The sequence below is a fragment of the Mus musculus genome, chromosome 18 (genome assembly GCF_000001635.26).
Source record: "Mus musculus strain C57BL/6J chromosome 18, GRCm38.p6 C57BL/6J".
Lineage (NCBI taxonomy): Eukaryota > Metazoa > Chordata > Mammalia > Rodentia > Muridae > Mus > Mus musculus.
In genome coordinates, this window is record NC_000084.6 from 43,724,871 (window position 1) to 43,740,468 (window position 15,598).

Genomic DNA, 15,598 nt, shown 5'->3' on the forward strand with positions numbered 1-15,598 from the left:
TCTGGCAGTGGAGGGAAGTCTGACCTTTTATGCCCTTTATTTCTTCCTTATGAGGTCTATAGGTTTTTAATGTCATCTTTTATGAAACCATCTCCTTTGATCTTGGGCTATAGTTATCTCTTTTTTAGAACAGTTAAGTAAGCAAGAATCATTAACCTTAGTGAGTTCCTCCTGCAGAGTGCACCAAGGGCAACCGGAGGAACCGGTTTCTGTGGTAGACTGCAAAGAGGCTTAATTTCCTTGTAGAATCTTTAGACAAATTATCAAAGACGCTTCTAAAGGTCTTTTGTTCCCAGGAAACTCCGCTGCAATCACAATCTAAGAATTGTCATGAGAGTAAGCATCACAAGAGATAGAAGGGCTCAAGTCCTTTCCTAGGGTGAGGGCAGGGGCCTGCAGCATCTTCTCCACAGGTCCTCGCTAGGTGGGTGGGGAACCTCCAAAGAGCCTTGCCTAAGGATCAGCATTTGCAAAACAGTCAAGAGCTGTTCCTAGAGGTTAGTTCCAGCATAGCTTCTGGAAGCTGAGGATGTTTGAAAAGTCATAGACAAACCCACCCAGAAGCTTCCTTCGTGCCAGCCAGCTTTCAAAGGACCAGAAGGTGTTATGCAAATGCTGTGAAGCAAAGGCAACATCTTACTCAGCTCTGAGTACTGTGAGCTACAAGAATGGCTGCTCTGACATGATAGGCCAGGAAGCAAGAGTGGCATGAAGGCTACTGAGGTAATCAGCCACTTGATTACTAAATTTGAAGCCTGTTCCACAGAAGGAAACTTATCTGTGATATGATAAATCTGTCCAAAAAGCCATACTTGAGGGACTGACAGGACCTAGGAGTAAACCTACTGGTATTATTAGGATGAATGGACATAGTATAATACTGCTTTCTAAAAACAAATATTTATATTCATAATTAGTGCACTTCTCAGCCATTATCAGAGAAGCATTTTTGTTCAGTTGATATAGAGACTCCCAACCAAATACAGAGAACGTGTTTGTGTGGTATTCTCTCCTATAACTGGGACATAAATATCACACCTCTCACTCACAGGCTCAGAAAACATGAAAAGGTGGGTGGAAAGATTTTTTTAATATTTATTTATTCTCGAGAATTTCATACAATATATTTTTATTGTATTCTTCCCTATCCCCCAACTCCTTCCAGATTCCCCCATACCCGATACTCCTATTCACTCAACTTCATGGTTTTTTTCTCTGTCTTGAAAATAAGAACTAAAACAAAAATCAAAAGGAAAAACAAAACATGTATAAAACATGGAGTTCTATTTGCATTAGCCAACTGCTCCTGAGCATGGGGCCTGTCCAGGGATCAATCATAATTATTATACTCAGAATCTCTCCATTGAACAAAGCAGAATTTCTCTCTCCCAGCAGAAAGTGGAGGGATCTTTTACCTTATACAAAATGAAGCCAGTCAACATTCCAGTGTGAATATGGGAGGGCCACAGAAGTACCCACCCCTAAACACGGAGCTATTGACAGCTGATGGTTTCTGGGGAGGAAGTCAATTTTCTTTAGGGGTGTGGCCTTTCGTATATTAACAGTAACGGTGGATGATGTCACACTCATGAGTATATGAGCAGCAGCAACTGGACTCAGTGAGCGGTTAAAAGAATACATTAAGTGAGGAAGGGGAAACCCTGGAAAGGGGGACTCGGAATGAGTTTGAGGGAAGGAGTGCAGGTGATACAGATATTCCATTTAGAGCTGAGTTGCTAATATCACTATTCTTAATCCTAGAAGTTCTTTTTAAAAGACGCTTCCAGTTCAGAGGGATTTTCTTTTCAGTCAATTTTCTTTCTTTGAATCATTCTTCATAGGTTGAAGCTTAATGTACTTCCCGGTGTTGATAGTTTTGCTCTTTTAAGCATGCTCTGGCTTACTAGATAGTCCTTTTGAAATATAAGTACTGTACACAGAGACAGACTCTACATACCTGCCTTCTGATTGGCGCAGGAAGCCGAGCCACCAAAGATAGATTTGAGATTAGTTTTTATATCTTCTATCTCTCTCTGTCTGCATCTCTTTGTCTCTGTCTTTCTGTCTCTCTGTCTCTGTCTCTCTCTCTCTCTCTGTGTGTGTGTGTGTGTGTGTGTGTGTGTGTGTGTGTGTGTGAATTTGCAGACTGATCCAACTAGACAGGGCAACTTATAAGATCCAGTGATTAAAATAACTCTCCATCACAGAACTCCTTAAGGTTTGGTGCCCTTCAAGTGTCCTCTAGCATCACAGATCAGTTGCTGGGAGCCATCTTGCATCCATAACTTGAGATAGCAAGGTATTTGGTGAGAGCTGTCAGGCTGCTTGAGCTGAGCCAGTTGCTAGATTAGAGCATCCTCTAGTGGTAAGAGTTCAGTTTCAAGGCAGGAATACTGGAATATCACCAGAAGTGGGTAACTAGGCAACTCGGCTTTCCTAGTGTATTTCTGATATCCTTGGTTATTTCTGGCTCAGTGGCTGACCAATTCCCCACCAAACTACAGACCCTGACACAGCCGCACCTGTGTTAGCTCTCTACCATCTTTCCAGCTGAGACTTTTTTTTTTGGTTCTCAGAATCTCAAGATGCTTTCCCTTTTTATTTTTAAGTAGTTGTAGATATTTTTCATCTTGAGAACATTTCCTTGTTTCTAATTAATTTGACTATATTCTATTACATCTATATTCTATTATTGAATATAGACATGGGGGAATCTTACAGTAGGGGGCTATTATCTAGAATTCCCATTGAAGAAAGACAAGGCATGATCCACAAGAGGTGAATGTGGTTAAAAGAAGGTCAGCCAGATCAAAAAGAATACCCTTGCAACTTGTCTGCTGGGCTGTTCATCAAGCAACTTTACTCTTCTAAGTTTATTTACAGGAAAAGAGTAACTGCAGAGTTGTGGTAGCTCACATGTGAAACCATGTGGGGTACACAAAGCACTAACACTCATTTCCTTCAATAAACGCCCCCCCCTTTCTCCTTCTCAGGTTACTTCTTGGGCATGGCATAGGCCACCTTCTTCATCCTAACACAAACTCTATTCATTACACATGCTCATGCTCAACTGTGTGGTGTTGTCATTTGTGATGTCTGAGAGCACGAGGAAGTAACTGGTGGAGCTTAGTCTAGTCTGGGTCTTTCCCCAATTCCATGTCCTCAATATACTCATCCACGCCTTTGAACAGAAAGTTTGGGAAGAACAAGGTATGTTCAGATGCATTTATTCAACGAACCCACTTGCCAAACATTACGGTAGCCATAACAGAGTTCAAAATCTTGACTTTCAGCAAGGCCCACCTTTTCGAATGAGGACAGGCTCTATGCGTTTCCTGTAGAAGAGATTTAAGGAAAATAAATTAAGGGTCAGCTTGAATTTAACTGGCACAAATAAGTGACTATGGGAGAATAGAAATGAAACTTTAAAATAATTCTACCTTTCTTTAAAAGACAGGCTTATGATTTATTCGGTTTTCCCTCTTTCTAATCCATTTATTCATTTGTGTATTCATTGAGTAATTGCTGCTTTTTATCATGTCCACACGGGATACAAGAGAGTAGAAAAACTGTAGGTCATTGTTCTTTACAGGCCTAATGAAATGTTACTGGGAACCCTTGAAACGAATCTCAAATCCACCTCTGCTTCTTTTACTACTGATGCTGTGCACTTAGTGACTAGGTGGCCATCTTAGCTATTGTCCAGGTTAGGGCAGAGCTTTCTAGCTGTTTAACATTTCAGCTTAAAAGATGGGGCTTGATTCTGTCAGGCAATCTTGATTCCCATAACAACAGCCAGTACCAAGGTCTTCTCTAGATAAAATTTTCTCTGCTGTTCCCATGTTACCTTGGCCAAGTCAGTTTCTCTCAAAAAACCTAAATGTCTTTCAATTCTAAAATTGTTCTTAGTTATCAGACTGCTTCTAGAATTCTCTTTTAAATAACTGTTTCCTTGACTATACTGGCATGAAACAAATTTTCTATGTCTTTATTGCTGAAGAACATGTGATACTCATCTATTCTCACAGATACATTTTTTGGATCCATTGTTTCTTCATTTTAACATTAATGCTAAATTATGATAGTGCCAATTTCAACATCATGCACATAAACCTGTTATCCACAGCTGTCTTGTCCACTTTGGTACACTTTGCTCATTAGCCACATTTAGTTGTTTAATCTTAAAATTTTAACATTATTTAAATGTCAGTGTCTCAGTGTACTGTGTTTAAGAGCCAATGACTACTAGGCATGTATCGGCCCATACCGGCAGACAACTTTTCTAGCACCAGAGAATGTTCGGTTAGTAGTTGATTTTCTATAGAAAAGAGTTATTGACAGTTTCTCTAAGAAAATACAGAAGGCATATGTCATCCTGATTTAACAAATCTGGCAACTTCAGATATATCTTTTTAAAGATTTATTCATTTATTATATGTAAGTACACTGTAGCTGTCTTCAGACACCCTAGAAGAGGGCGTCAGATCTCATTACAGATGGTTGTGAGCCACCATGTGGTTGCTGGGAATTGAACTCAGGACCTGTTGAAGAGCAGTCAGTGCTCTTAACCACTGAGCCATCTCCCCAGCCCCAAAACTCCTGATAAAAGCAGCTTCTTTTTTCCCCACTGATCTAGAAGAGAACATCCTAGAATTATTCCTGAATGGGCAGCTATAACTCTCTATAAAAGTATGGAAAATCCCATCTTTGTTTGTTCATCAGTAAAGTGTCTGCTGTGTAAGCATAACGCCCTGAGTTCAGATCTCTAATGCCTATGTAAAATTTTTGTCGTAGTGGAGTTTGAGGCCATCTGGTCTACCTTTCAAGCTCTAGGCTAGCCAGGGCTGTAGAACAAGATCTTGACTCAATAGCAAAAAGTGGAGAGAACGAGTAAGGAAAGGAAAGAAAAAAAAAAAAGAAAGCCCTGTTTGATGTTTTCAGAGCATCACAAACCCCAATAGTTAGGTTCAGGTCCTGGCTGTGGTAATAGTGGCAACATAGGTCATTTTTGTGCAACTTACAAAATTTGCATTTTAATTAAAATATAGTCACCCACTTCTCCCTTTTCTTTCTCCACACTCTTCAAGTTCCCTCCATCTCAACCCTTCATTCCCCATCCACTTTCAAATTGATAGCTTCTTTTCTACGTTTACTATTGTTATGTGTGTGTGTTTGTGTGTGTTTGTGTACCAAATGCATAAATACAACCTGCTGAGTCTATTTTTGTTGTTTGTATGGGCAACTTTTAAAATATTATTAATTTTATATCTCAACTGACTACAGTTTCTCTTCCCTCCTCTCCTCCAAGACATTCCTCTCTGACCCTTGCTATCCACTCCACTTACTCCATTTCTATTAAAAGTGGATATTAGTCATAATATACAGGTACCATGTTACACCCCACAGACACAAAGAAGCTAAGCAACTAGGACAGCCCAAGAGAAGAAGCTTGAATCTCACTGAGAAGGGGAAATAAAATAGTCATAAGAGGCAGGTAGAGGGAGGGAGGGCCCTGGGAGGGAGAGGGCATGGGGAGAAATAGGGGCATTCAGCATCAAGTATGCAGAACAGGAGAGATACTAGCTGTCCATGAAAATAAATGGAAAACTGCATTTGATGCGGGTGAGGAGGTAGGGGGCATCTCCAGGATGAGACCTGGGAGAGGTACCCCAGAATCAAAAGGGGTGACCTTAACTGTGATTCACTATATCGGGGATATGGAACCTGAAGAGACCACCTTCTGTAGCTAGGCAGGAGCCTTAGTGGAGTGATAGAGACACCAACCCACCCGTAAATCATTCAATCCAAATTTATCCTCTCTACAAAAATGCAGGCATGGGGAATAGAGCAGAGACTGAGGAAATCTACAACCAATGACTGGCCCAACTTGAGACTCATCCCATGGGCAAGCTATTAATGATTCTCTGTTATGCTTGCAGACAGAAGCAAGTTTTCCTCTGAGAGGCTCCACTGGGCAGCATACTTAGACAGATACAGACACCCACAGCCAAACAGCGGATGGAACTTGGAGACTCTTATGGCAGAATAGGACAAAGGATCGCAGCCCGAAGGAGATAAGAACTCCACAGGAAGACCAACAGAGTCAACTAATCAGGACACTTGGGGCTCTCAGAGTCTGAATTACCATCCAGAAAAACAACATGGGCTGGACTTAGACTTCCCCATAATGTGTAGCAGATGTGCAGCTTGGTCTTTGTGTGGGTTCCAAACAACTGGAGCAGGAGCTGTCCCAAAAGCTATTTGCTCCCTGTAGGTGGAATATGTTCTTCTAGCTGGGCTGCCTTGACTTGCCTCAGTGGGAGAGAAAGCGCCTAGCCTCAAGGAGACTTGAAATGCTAAGGGTCAGGGGATACCAAGGGCAGGCCCACTTAACTCAGAGCAGAAGGGGAGGGGAATGGGAGAAAGACTATAGGAGAGGGTGACTGGAAGGGGGACAGTGCACAGGATGTAAAGCGACTAGGTAAAAATCTTAAATTAAATTAATCTTAAAAAATGAAAGAAAAAGAAAGAGAAAAAGAAAAGGCCATGCCTCCCATGAATCTCCAACCAAACATGGGATAGCACATTGCAATAGGAGTAGACACCATTCTTGCATTAAAGCTGGACAAAGCAACCCAGTATAAGGAAAAGCATCCCAGAAGCCAGCAAGAGAGTCAAAAACAGCCCCTGTTCCCACTGTTAGGACTCCCAGAAGAAGACCAAACTAGACGTCTGTAACATATGCAGAGGGCCTAAGTCAGTCATATACAGGCTCTCTTGGTTGGCTGTTCAGTCTCTGTGAGCCCCTATCAGCCCAGGTTAGTTGATTCTGTGGGGTTTTGTGTTGTGTCCTCGACTCCTCTGGTTCCTACAATCTTTTCTACCCTCTTTTCCCAAGTTCTACCTAAAGTTTGGATGTGGGTCTGTGTCAGCATCTCTGATAGCAGTTGTGCTAGGCTCCTGTCTGCACGTATAGCAGAGTATCATTAGGAATCATTTTATTGACCTTTTCTTTTTCTCAATCCTGTTTGATTCTACCCTAGGTCTCTGGACTCTCTAGCCTCTGGGTCTTTGGCATCCAGGCAGTATAAGGGGTGGGCTCCCTGTTGGACTTTTAACAGGGGCAATAGAAACAAAGGCACTATAGAAACCTTAGAATATCTCTTATGTTTGAGAAAGCCTAACTTATATCCAGACCTAAGTATTATTTCAGAACAGAATGAAATGTTGCATGCTCAGACAGTTGAATGTGCCTCTTACATCTACACGTATTTGAAAGAAGGCAAAGAGAGAACTGCAGCCAGTAGGTTCAAAGGTCAGAGGAATGAGTGTTCAGCACTTCGCTCGTATTTTCCGAATGCTTCACTCTAAATAGAGACCTTTGGACTTTAGACCTCACACTTGGACATTTCACAAGTCCCCAGGGTGTCGTGGGGCCCTCCTACTCCCTGTAGATGGAAATAATGATGCTTGACCTTATTGTCAACAACATGGGTCATGAGAAAATTAACAAGTGCTTTCAAATTCACTCTTTCCAAAACGTTCACCTGCTCCTCCCAACCCCCTGAGCCAGGGCCTCAAACACTGGCCCAGGTGGACAGGTGACAGAACAAACTGGCTTGGAATTCAGGTTTCTTCTGCCTGAGCCTGTCATGCAGGAGAAACAGGCTTGTGCCTGGCACCTTTTACACACTGGACAAACACCCATCATGAAGCCAAATGCCTACTATTTGGAATCTACAATGTATACAATCCAGGATAAACTGAGAGACTTTTCTGAAATCATTTAGAGCCATCCTTGAGGAGAGTATGCATCATAGAGGAGAGACTTATGCAGAGCAATAATGACAATTTATAGTCCCTTGAGCCTGAGCTGAAGTCTTTAACATAGAGTCAATTCTAGAAAATCTAAGTGTTTGCTGTCACTTTGGGGGTCTCTGTTGGTTGTTTGAAATTCAGAGCCTCATTTAGAAGGCATTCTTTTCATTAATCCTTTCTTGACCTTTTCAGTTAGAGGATATTACCATCTTTGTTTTGGTCACGTAACACATTACACTCTGTTGGCAATTGCCACAACTTATAAGAAGCAATCACATGTGCTTATGAGGTTTTGTTTGTTTGTTTGTGCTTTGTAACAGCCAAATGGGAAACAGGGAAGGCTTAGCACAATGACTGGCAGATAGAAACTACTTAGTCATATTGTAAGAGAAAAATTGTGAAGCAGCTGTTTGTCCCAGTGTTCTAACTCTGATTCCTGTTCCCCAACATTAAATATTTCAGAAAATTAAACTTTTTTGAGGCTAAGTCTCATAAACCATGTATACAAATGTTATAAAATATATGTTTGTTCACTAAAATCTATATAAATCATACTTGCTAATGAGAGGGTGCATTAGAACATGAAATTTCTGCTATTATCAAGAACTGATCTGTTTTTTCTAGATTAAAGGCATTTTGTATGCATAGGCTTTTTGAAAATCTAAAATATCAATGTATTGCTTTAAAAAAATGGGGCTTTTATCATCCAAGCAATTTTAAATCATATCATAACTAACTTATGAAAAGAAAGTTCCATTTATCGACCTAGCCTTTAAAATGATAACATATGTGAAATTCTAATGATAAATAACTTAAAATTAAACTTTATCCTCACCTGTTTTCAAAGCACAGAACACATTCATTGGCATAAGTAATTCCGTCAGTCCCACACACAGGATCATAAATTCTGGGACATCCCGCCACTGCATCATGGCAACTAGCCTAAACACAGAATTAAAGAGTCATTTTCTATCATTTCCCAATGTTTGGTTTTATAATAAAATATTAAGACTGTTTTAAGGGAATTTTTTTGTTCGTTTGGTTGGTTGGTTGGTTTTTTGCAGTTAAGATAATGACACTGGGTATTGTACAAAAAGACAACAACAACAATAGAAATAAATCTGCCCTGAAATCAGAAAAGCTGAGTAAAAGCCAAATTATAGTCCTTTTCCAGTTATATGACATCATGGGTATACTAGTTCCTTCCTTGATTTCAGTCAATTCATCTGCCAGTTAGGAAAAATGATCATTTCCCCATTTAAGGTGTGATGCTTCAGTGAGATTGGATAAGAGGAGGAAGATAACACAGCTGCTGACAGGATAGACATCCTAGATACCTGTGCTTGGAGTTCTTGGCTTGTGTTTTCCAGTAAAAGCTGATTCTCATTAAATACCTCTTATAGGTCTCTGTCTTATATTTTATGTATTGTTCTATTGGAAAAGTCTCACCCTTTAATCAAAACTGTCAGTTATCCATTTATTGATCTAGCCTTGGAAGACCTTGTAAAGTTATCATCATTCTCTCCTTCAAGGGAAGACTTACGAACTGACGAATTGACTTAAAGTCACATATCTAGTGATCCTTGGATCCTGGTTCTCATTTCCTGGGCATTATCTCATCACCTTTTCAGCATAGGATATCATCCTTGTCTTGCTAACTTCTATTTTTTTCGTGGATCAATACTCGGACAACTAGATTTGGCTTCTAAAGGTGCCAGGTTTTTTTTCTGTAATGCTTACTAAAAATGTAATGATTTATTCACTTAAACTTCAGGTTCACCCCCGATTTTCTCTAGGTATTTGTATGTAATGAGACGAGGGTCATTTCCTCCTCTAGTCTACTTTGGGGATCAGAAGCAATGAAAGCCATCATGATCAAGTCAGGAGTAAGGGCTACATGGAATGAACATGAGCGCTTCCACTTAAACTACTTGTCCCACCAGCCAGCCCTAGTGTATGTATAAAAGTCTCTTTTAGAACAGGAAGTAGACAATTACAGGGGCATCAGTGGACTGGTCTTTCAACACAACACCTTGCAGATTGGGGAAGTACTATAAATCCTGCATTTAGCAGCCGAGGTTCCCTACCAGTTGAACCCCTAGTCCTGACTTGAATTACCAAAAACGTAACTGCTAGAGTGTACGTTCCTCCTGCCCCTTTTCTGTCAGGTCTTACTGTGCAGTCCAAACTGACCTTAAACCCAGGCTCCCAAGTGCTTTGGATTGGAAACATGCAGAAACATGCATGCTTGCTCAGATCCTGGCTATACTTTTACTGGATCAAACAGTTTCAGTCTGTATAGGAGATTAGAGAATTAAGAAATTATAAAGTAGCTGGGTGGCGGTGGTGTGTGCCTTTAATCCCAGCATTTGGGAGATCTCTGGGAGCTTAAAGGCAGCCTCATCACTCAACTACAGTGTGAGTTCCAGGAGAAGGAGGACTACATAGAGAAACCATTTCTCAACCCCTCCCAAAGAGATTATAAATTATTAATTATAAAAGTCTCTTTACCTCTTTTCCAGTCACCTTAGCTGAAAAAGTGTTACCTAGAAAACATAAATCAAACATCAACCTGGATCCCAAGTAAAGAAGCTAGATCTATTGTTATTTGTCATATGACACTTCTGCTTGCACTGTCTTTTATTTGGATAGACTTTCAAGGACACCAGATGAGTTTTCTTCACTCTCTGCCTGCTAAGATTTTGAAAAGAAACAAGTAAAATGTTGACCATTACTGAGTATTTCATTTTGGCATTTTAGGAAATTTGATCTAATTCCTTGAGAATAGAAACCATCTAGTCAGAATTTGAAATTTGTAGGCACTACTAACTATTCAGAAAACTTTGACATGTCCATCAGTGATCTTTCTGTATCCAATAGACTTTTCATCTCACAGTCAGTGAATTATAAATATCTGTACCTCAGAGTATTGGTGGCAGTATGGGAAATAGCCATCAGGTCTTCTGATATCATTAAGTTCCTTCTGTAAACAATGTTAAAAATAGGAATTTCTGACAACACACCACCTGTTCTCAAAGAGCTTTTTCCTGTAGGTGCATGACACCAAGGGACCATATTTCAAACTTGTATTTCATGTATTTTTTTAATTTATTTTTTATTAGATATTTTCTTTATATACATTTCAAATGCTATCCCCAAAGTCCCCTATACCCTCCCCCTGCCCTGATCCCCTACCCATCCACTCCCACTTTTTGGCCCTAGTGTATTCCCGTGTACTGAGGCATATAAAGTTTGCATTACCAAGGGGCCTCTCTTCCCAGTGATGGCCGAATAGGCCATCTTCTGCTACATATGCAGCTAGTTCAGAAAAGACTCAATTTGTTCTTCAGGAAACAAGTCTTGCAGACATGAATGCATATGATATATATACACATATGTGACCACAATTGAAGAAAACTGAACTTGAAAGAGAGCAAGGAAGTCATGGCTAGGTTTGGCAGAAAGAAGGGTAAGGGAAAATAATGTAATTATATTGTAATGTAAAATAGTATTGATTTTTCAAGTAGATGGTAACTGCGGATGTGAATGAGTTTGCTTGGGAAGGAACTAATCTGATAGCTCCCAAAGTAGAGATGTTTCCCAAACTTAATTTTCAGTCAGGGATCTCTGAGGGAAAAGAAAGATCTCTGGGACTCATCAAAGAAGATGCGGCTTTTAGGGTCCCCTTGGATCCAGAATGTAAATGAGGCTAAAATTAATGAGCAGGGGCTCACTGCAGGCATTTAGTTATATTAATTATTAGGCATGAGGTGGAATAAAGGGGATCTTGCTTCCATAAATATTTATCTGAAACAATAAGCCACTTAGAGAAGCACAGCTTTGGCTCTTGTCAAAATCTCTGCTCAGTGAGTGACAGAGGTAAAAATATTAATTAATGTCAGTTACAAAAACCAAACTGAGCACAGAATCATCTCTCAACATTTTCACAGAAAGTATGGGGATTTCTTCCTATGTTCAAACAGGGTGTTTTAATCACCAAAACTTTTCTGCTAACTAAGTGGCCGTCATTGTTATCTATTTTACGCAAGTTGCTAAGAATTTAAATTTTGTAAGTCAGCATTGGATTTACATAGTCCAGTAGCCATTTCTACAGTTAGGAGGGTATTTTAGATCAAAACACTTTCTTTGCCACCACATCCCAAATGAAGTAGCAGCCTTGTCTTTAGAGCAAGCCATGACTATCTCTGGGGACATCTTACCTGAGAATCTTTCCTCCTTTGTGTTAGCAATAGCAATTTTCCCCGTTTAATTTGTACTAGAAACATTTCTGTTATTCGACTCATTGGCATCAGTTAACCAGACTATCTAAATTTACAGGATGTATAAAATGACAGGCAGAATATATTTTTTTTACCAATTTCTGAAGAATATACAAACACACCTACCTGCTAAACTCAGCAGGGCCAAAGCACTGAGAAGAAAGATGACAGCCACCTTCATTGTCGAAGATCTGGGTGCAAAAGCCAGAAGAACTATACAGGGTGCTTCTCTTCAGAAACTGAGGAGTGGTCATATAGGCAGATGGTAATACAGGCTCCACCCACTGTGCCCTATAATAGGTATCTTTGGTTATTGATTGACTTGTGTGGCCTCCAGGCTGGGGAAAATGTAACCTAGGTAGGAAGAAGGGCAGAAAACTTTGGACCCAAATTCTTCCAGGAAAAGCAAATTAGCTGCATTCCTGACATCCTCTTTTAGGAAAGCCTTCCTGGGGTGAGGTTTTCTTCTCTGTTTGGGAAGTCAAAGGTCTCCTTTGTCTCTTCAGTAGTTCTGAATGGATGGGCAGACATGCAGAACTCAAACAGGATTTCCATTCTTCCTTTTCTTCCATTCTTCTGCTCCAATTCTTGTCCTTCACCCCCCCCCCCCCGTTGTCTCTTTATCTGCTGTGTATTCCTTAAGTCCTGATAGGCTGGTGCCAGGGTGGGGTACAAGATAAGGAGAGTTCAGTTCTGTCTCCTGTGTCCCGGGGCTGTGTGTACTGACCAGATTAGCTGCATGCCTCTAGGAAATTGGTTCACTTTCCTATTGCCTGAACTTATGCATTGGAAAATTAAAATAATGGTAGTAAATAATCCAAAGGATTGATTCTTTATTAACCAATGTGTACTGAGTATCTACCAAACCTGGTCTCTAGTTTCTTTCATGTTTCTGCCTGTCTTGCCAGTAGAAAAAACTCTGTCACCTTGTTTCAGACAGATTATCTTTCCCAGGGTGTTTGTATAATAAACAGTATTGACCAATGAAGCAATGTCTCCCATTATCACAAAGTGTAAGTTGTTTTTGTTTTGTATAGTTTAGCTTAGTTTTGTTTTTCTCTCTAGAAAAATAAAGGCACATATTTCCCAGCAACACTCAGATGGGGCTACTGCTCTCTTAACACAACTAGGGACTTAATAAAAAGAGTTTGATGTTCTTTCCTAACAGCACAAGACAATTTCTGTTTAGAATTCATGTGGTCCTCCCTTCATCATCTTTGGGAAATTGCTGTTTGATACAAATATTGACACGTTAGCCATTGTTACAAGATAATTAAATCACTTGCCGGAATGTGGTGCCTGGCTTCTGTCAACATCCCCAAGTGGTGGCTGGCTAAAGTGTTAGCTAACTAGTAGAGTAAATTCTCAGACCTTCTCCAAGTCTTCAAAACTGTTAAACACTAGTCATGTCTTGGGATACAAATAACATGGAAGTCTATGCTTCGTGAATTTTGCATGCATTTTAGTTGAGGAGACAGACAACAGAGGATACGAAAAGGCTATAAAAATATTCAGATGACAAATTTCTGGAGAGAAGTAGAGAGACAATATAACAGAAGGTGGGGATATTCATGACAAAGTGGTAAGAAGAGGCATCAATGAGTAGGGGCCATCCAAACAGAGGGAGTGAGGATTTGAGCTACAGGCATAGCTATGAGTGTCCATTCCGCTCAGAGAGAATGTCCAAAGCCAGGATCTCGGGGAAGAAGGAGCTGATGTGCTTGACACATATGGAGCAAGACAGTCCACCTGGAGGAAAGTGAGAAAGAGAAAAGTGGGTGATGATGTGAAGAAAACAGGAAGGGCCCAAGTCATGAGGGGACATGAGGAACATGAGGGGATTGTTATGAATAGAAAATCTTGAGGGACATGAAGTTTGGTATCTTCCTCAGGACATCATATAGGCATTGCCAATGTGGCATACCCTGTGCTATTATTTTAACCACTTAACAACTTTAAGTATATTTTTCTTAATTTTTCTGTTTCTTTTTTATTTCATAGAGATTGCTCAAACTAAAACCACAGTATTCACATTGATGTTATCCTTACTGATCACCACCATCCCTCCCCAACCCCTTGGCTCTATCTCCAAAATGTACACATGCTTCCAACCATGTTCACTCTTGCATCTTAGATGACACTACATCTTCCACTTTGGTTTGCCACCAACTCCTCCAGGTGTTTCCACTCTGTCTTTTGTCTTCAGAGCTCTGTCCTGTGGAATGATCTCTGTAGAATGATTCTGACCACACTTCCTCCAGTTTGTTGTTCTCCAAGGTCCTTGGGAAGGATTTAGACTGGTTCCTACTCCTCTTGCTTTATCTCTGTCCAACCTCCCTCCTAATCTCCCAGCCATGTTGGTCATTTCCTTATTCTCCCTGGATAAGAAGTAAAATAATAGAGCCTTCGACCTTTGAGAAATGGTAATAAAAATTTTCTCAGTTACACTCAGCTCTCTGGTTGTATATTTCATGGTATTCTTTATGTCACTTTAAATAATTTTAATTTTATGGACTTAAGAGATGGCCCCGAATTTATGAGTACACACTGCTCTTTCAGAAGAACAAGGTTCAAATTCTAGAACCTATTTGGATCCTCATAACCATTTGTAACTCAGTTCTAGTGAATCTGAGGTCTTCTTCTGGCCTCTGCATGCATCAGACATATGCATGATATATAGACATGCACACTCATAGGCAAAAAAAAAAACCCTCATATACATCACAATTTTAAAAAGTAAATTTAAATCTATAATGATAGACAAAATCTGTTTACTTTTTGGGCACGAATATGGTTGTTCTTAGGAAAATACCTGCACAATGTTGGATATTAAATAATATTTGCTGAAAATAGACATTTAGCAAAATGTAAATATCTTGGTTTTTCCAAAAGATCAAAGGTTATGCCTTGTTCATTTCTGCCTGTTCATTCTTTCCCTTATTGTATTCTATTTTTGGTTCATTTATTGGTTTATCTATTCAAATTTTGAAATAATAAAAATACTCCTTGTTTTCTTCTGTCTGTAAACTCTCATTTGCATGTTTGGGACATGTCTATATTTTCTGCCACCACGAAGCATTGGTTCAATCAGTAACATTCTTGTTTTTCACCTAATCTTATCAGCTATGTAGTGATAACACTGCTGGCAAGAAGGCTTCAGCAGCCTCTATTAAGAAGAGTTCATACTTGATCAGGTAACTTCTTTTGCTACAACAATGTAAGGGACAGTCTCAATGTGGGAGAGGGCATTGTCTGGGAGCTTGTCCTATGAATACTTTAAGCAATATTAGCAGCCATTACAGCATTATGATTTAGGTTTGCAGATTCTACATCTGGACAGTGATTTGAGCACTCATTGACTCTGAATCTGGGGTGGGGGAATCATGTTATATTGAATAGCTAAGCAAAATCATGAAGACAGAAAAGTAAATGTCATTATAGTGGCAACTTCACACTTTTGATTCTATGTGGCCTCATAATTCATTAACCCTCTCCTGTGT

General features: G+C 39.9%; 1 protein-coding gene across 1 annotated transcript; it reads right to left on the reverse strand.

The window, feature by feature from the left end:
• Window positions 1-3,198: 3,198 nt before the first annotated feature.
• Window positions 3,199-12,367, reverse strand: Spink1 (serine peptidase inhibitor, Kazal type 1). The gene is made up of 4 exons (NM_009258.5): window positions 12,225-12,367; window positions 10,330-10,364; window positions 8,654-8,760; window positions 3,199-3,335 (listed from the first exon to the last, which is right to left on the reverse strand). The coding sequence occupies exons 1-4, from the start codon at window positions 12,277-12,279 to the stop codon at window positions 3,290-3,292; spliced, it is 243 nt and encodes an 80-aa protein (NP_033284.1). The 5' UTR covers window positions 12,280-12,367; the 3' UTR covers window positions 3,199-3,289.
• Window positions 12,368-15,598: the final 3,231 nt, after the last annotated feature.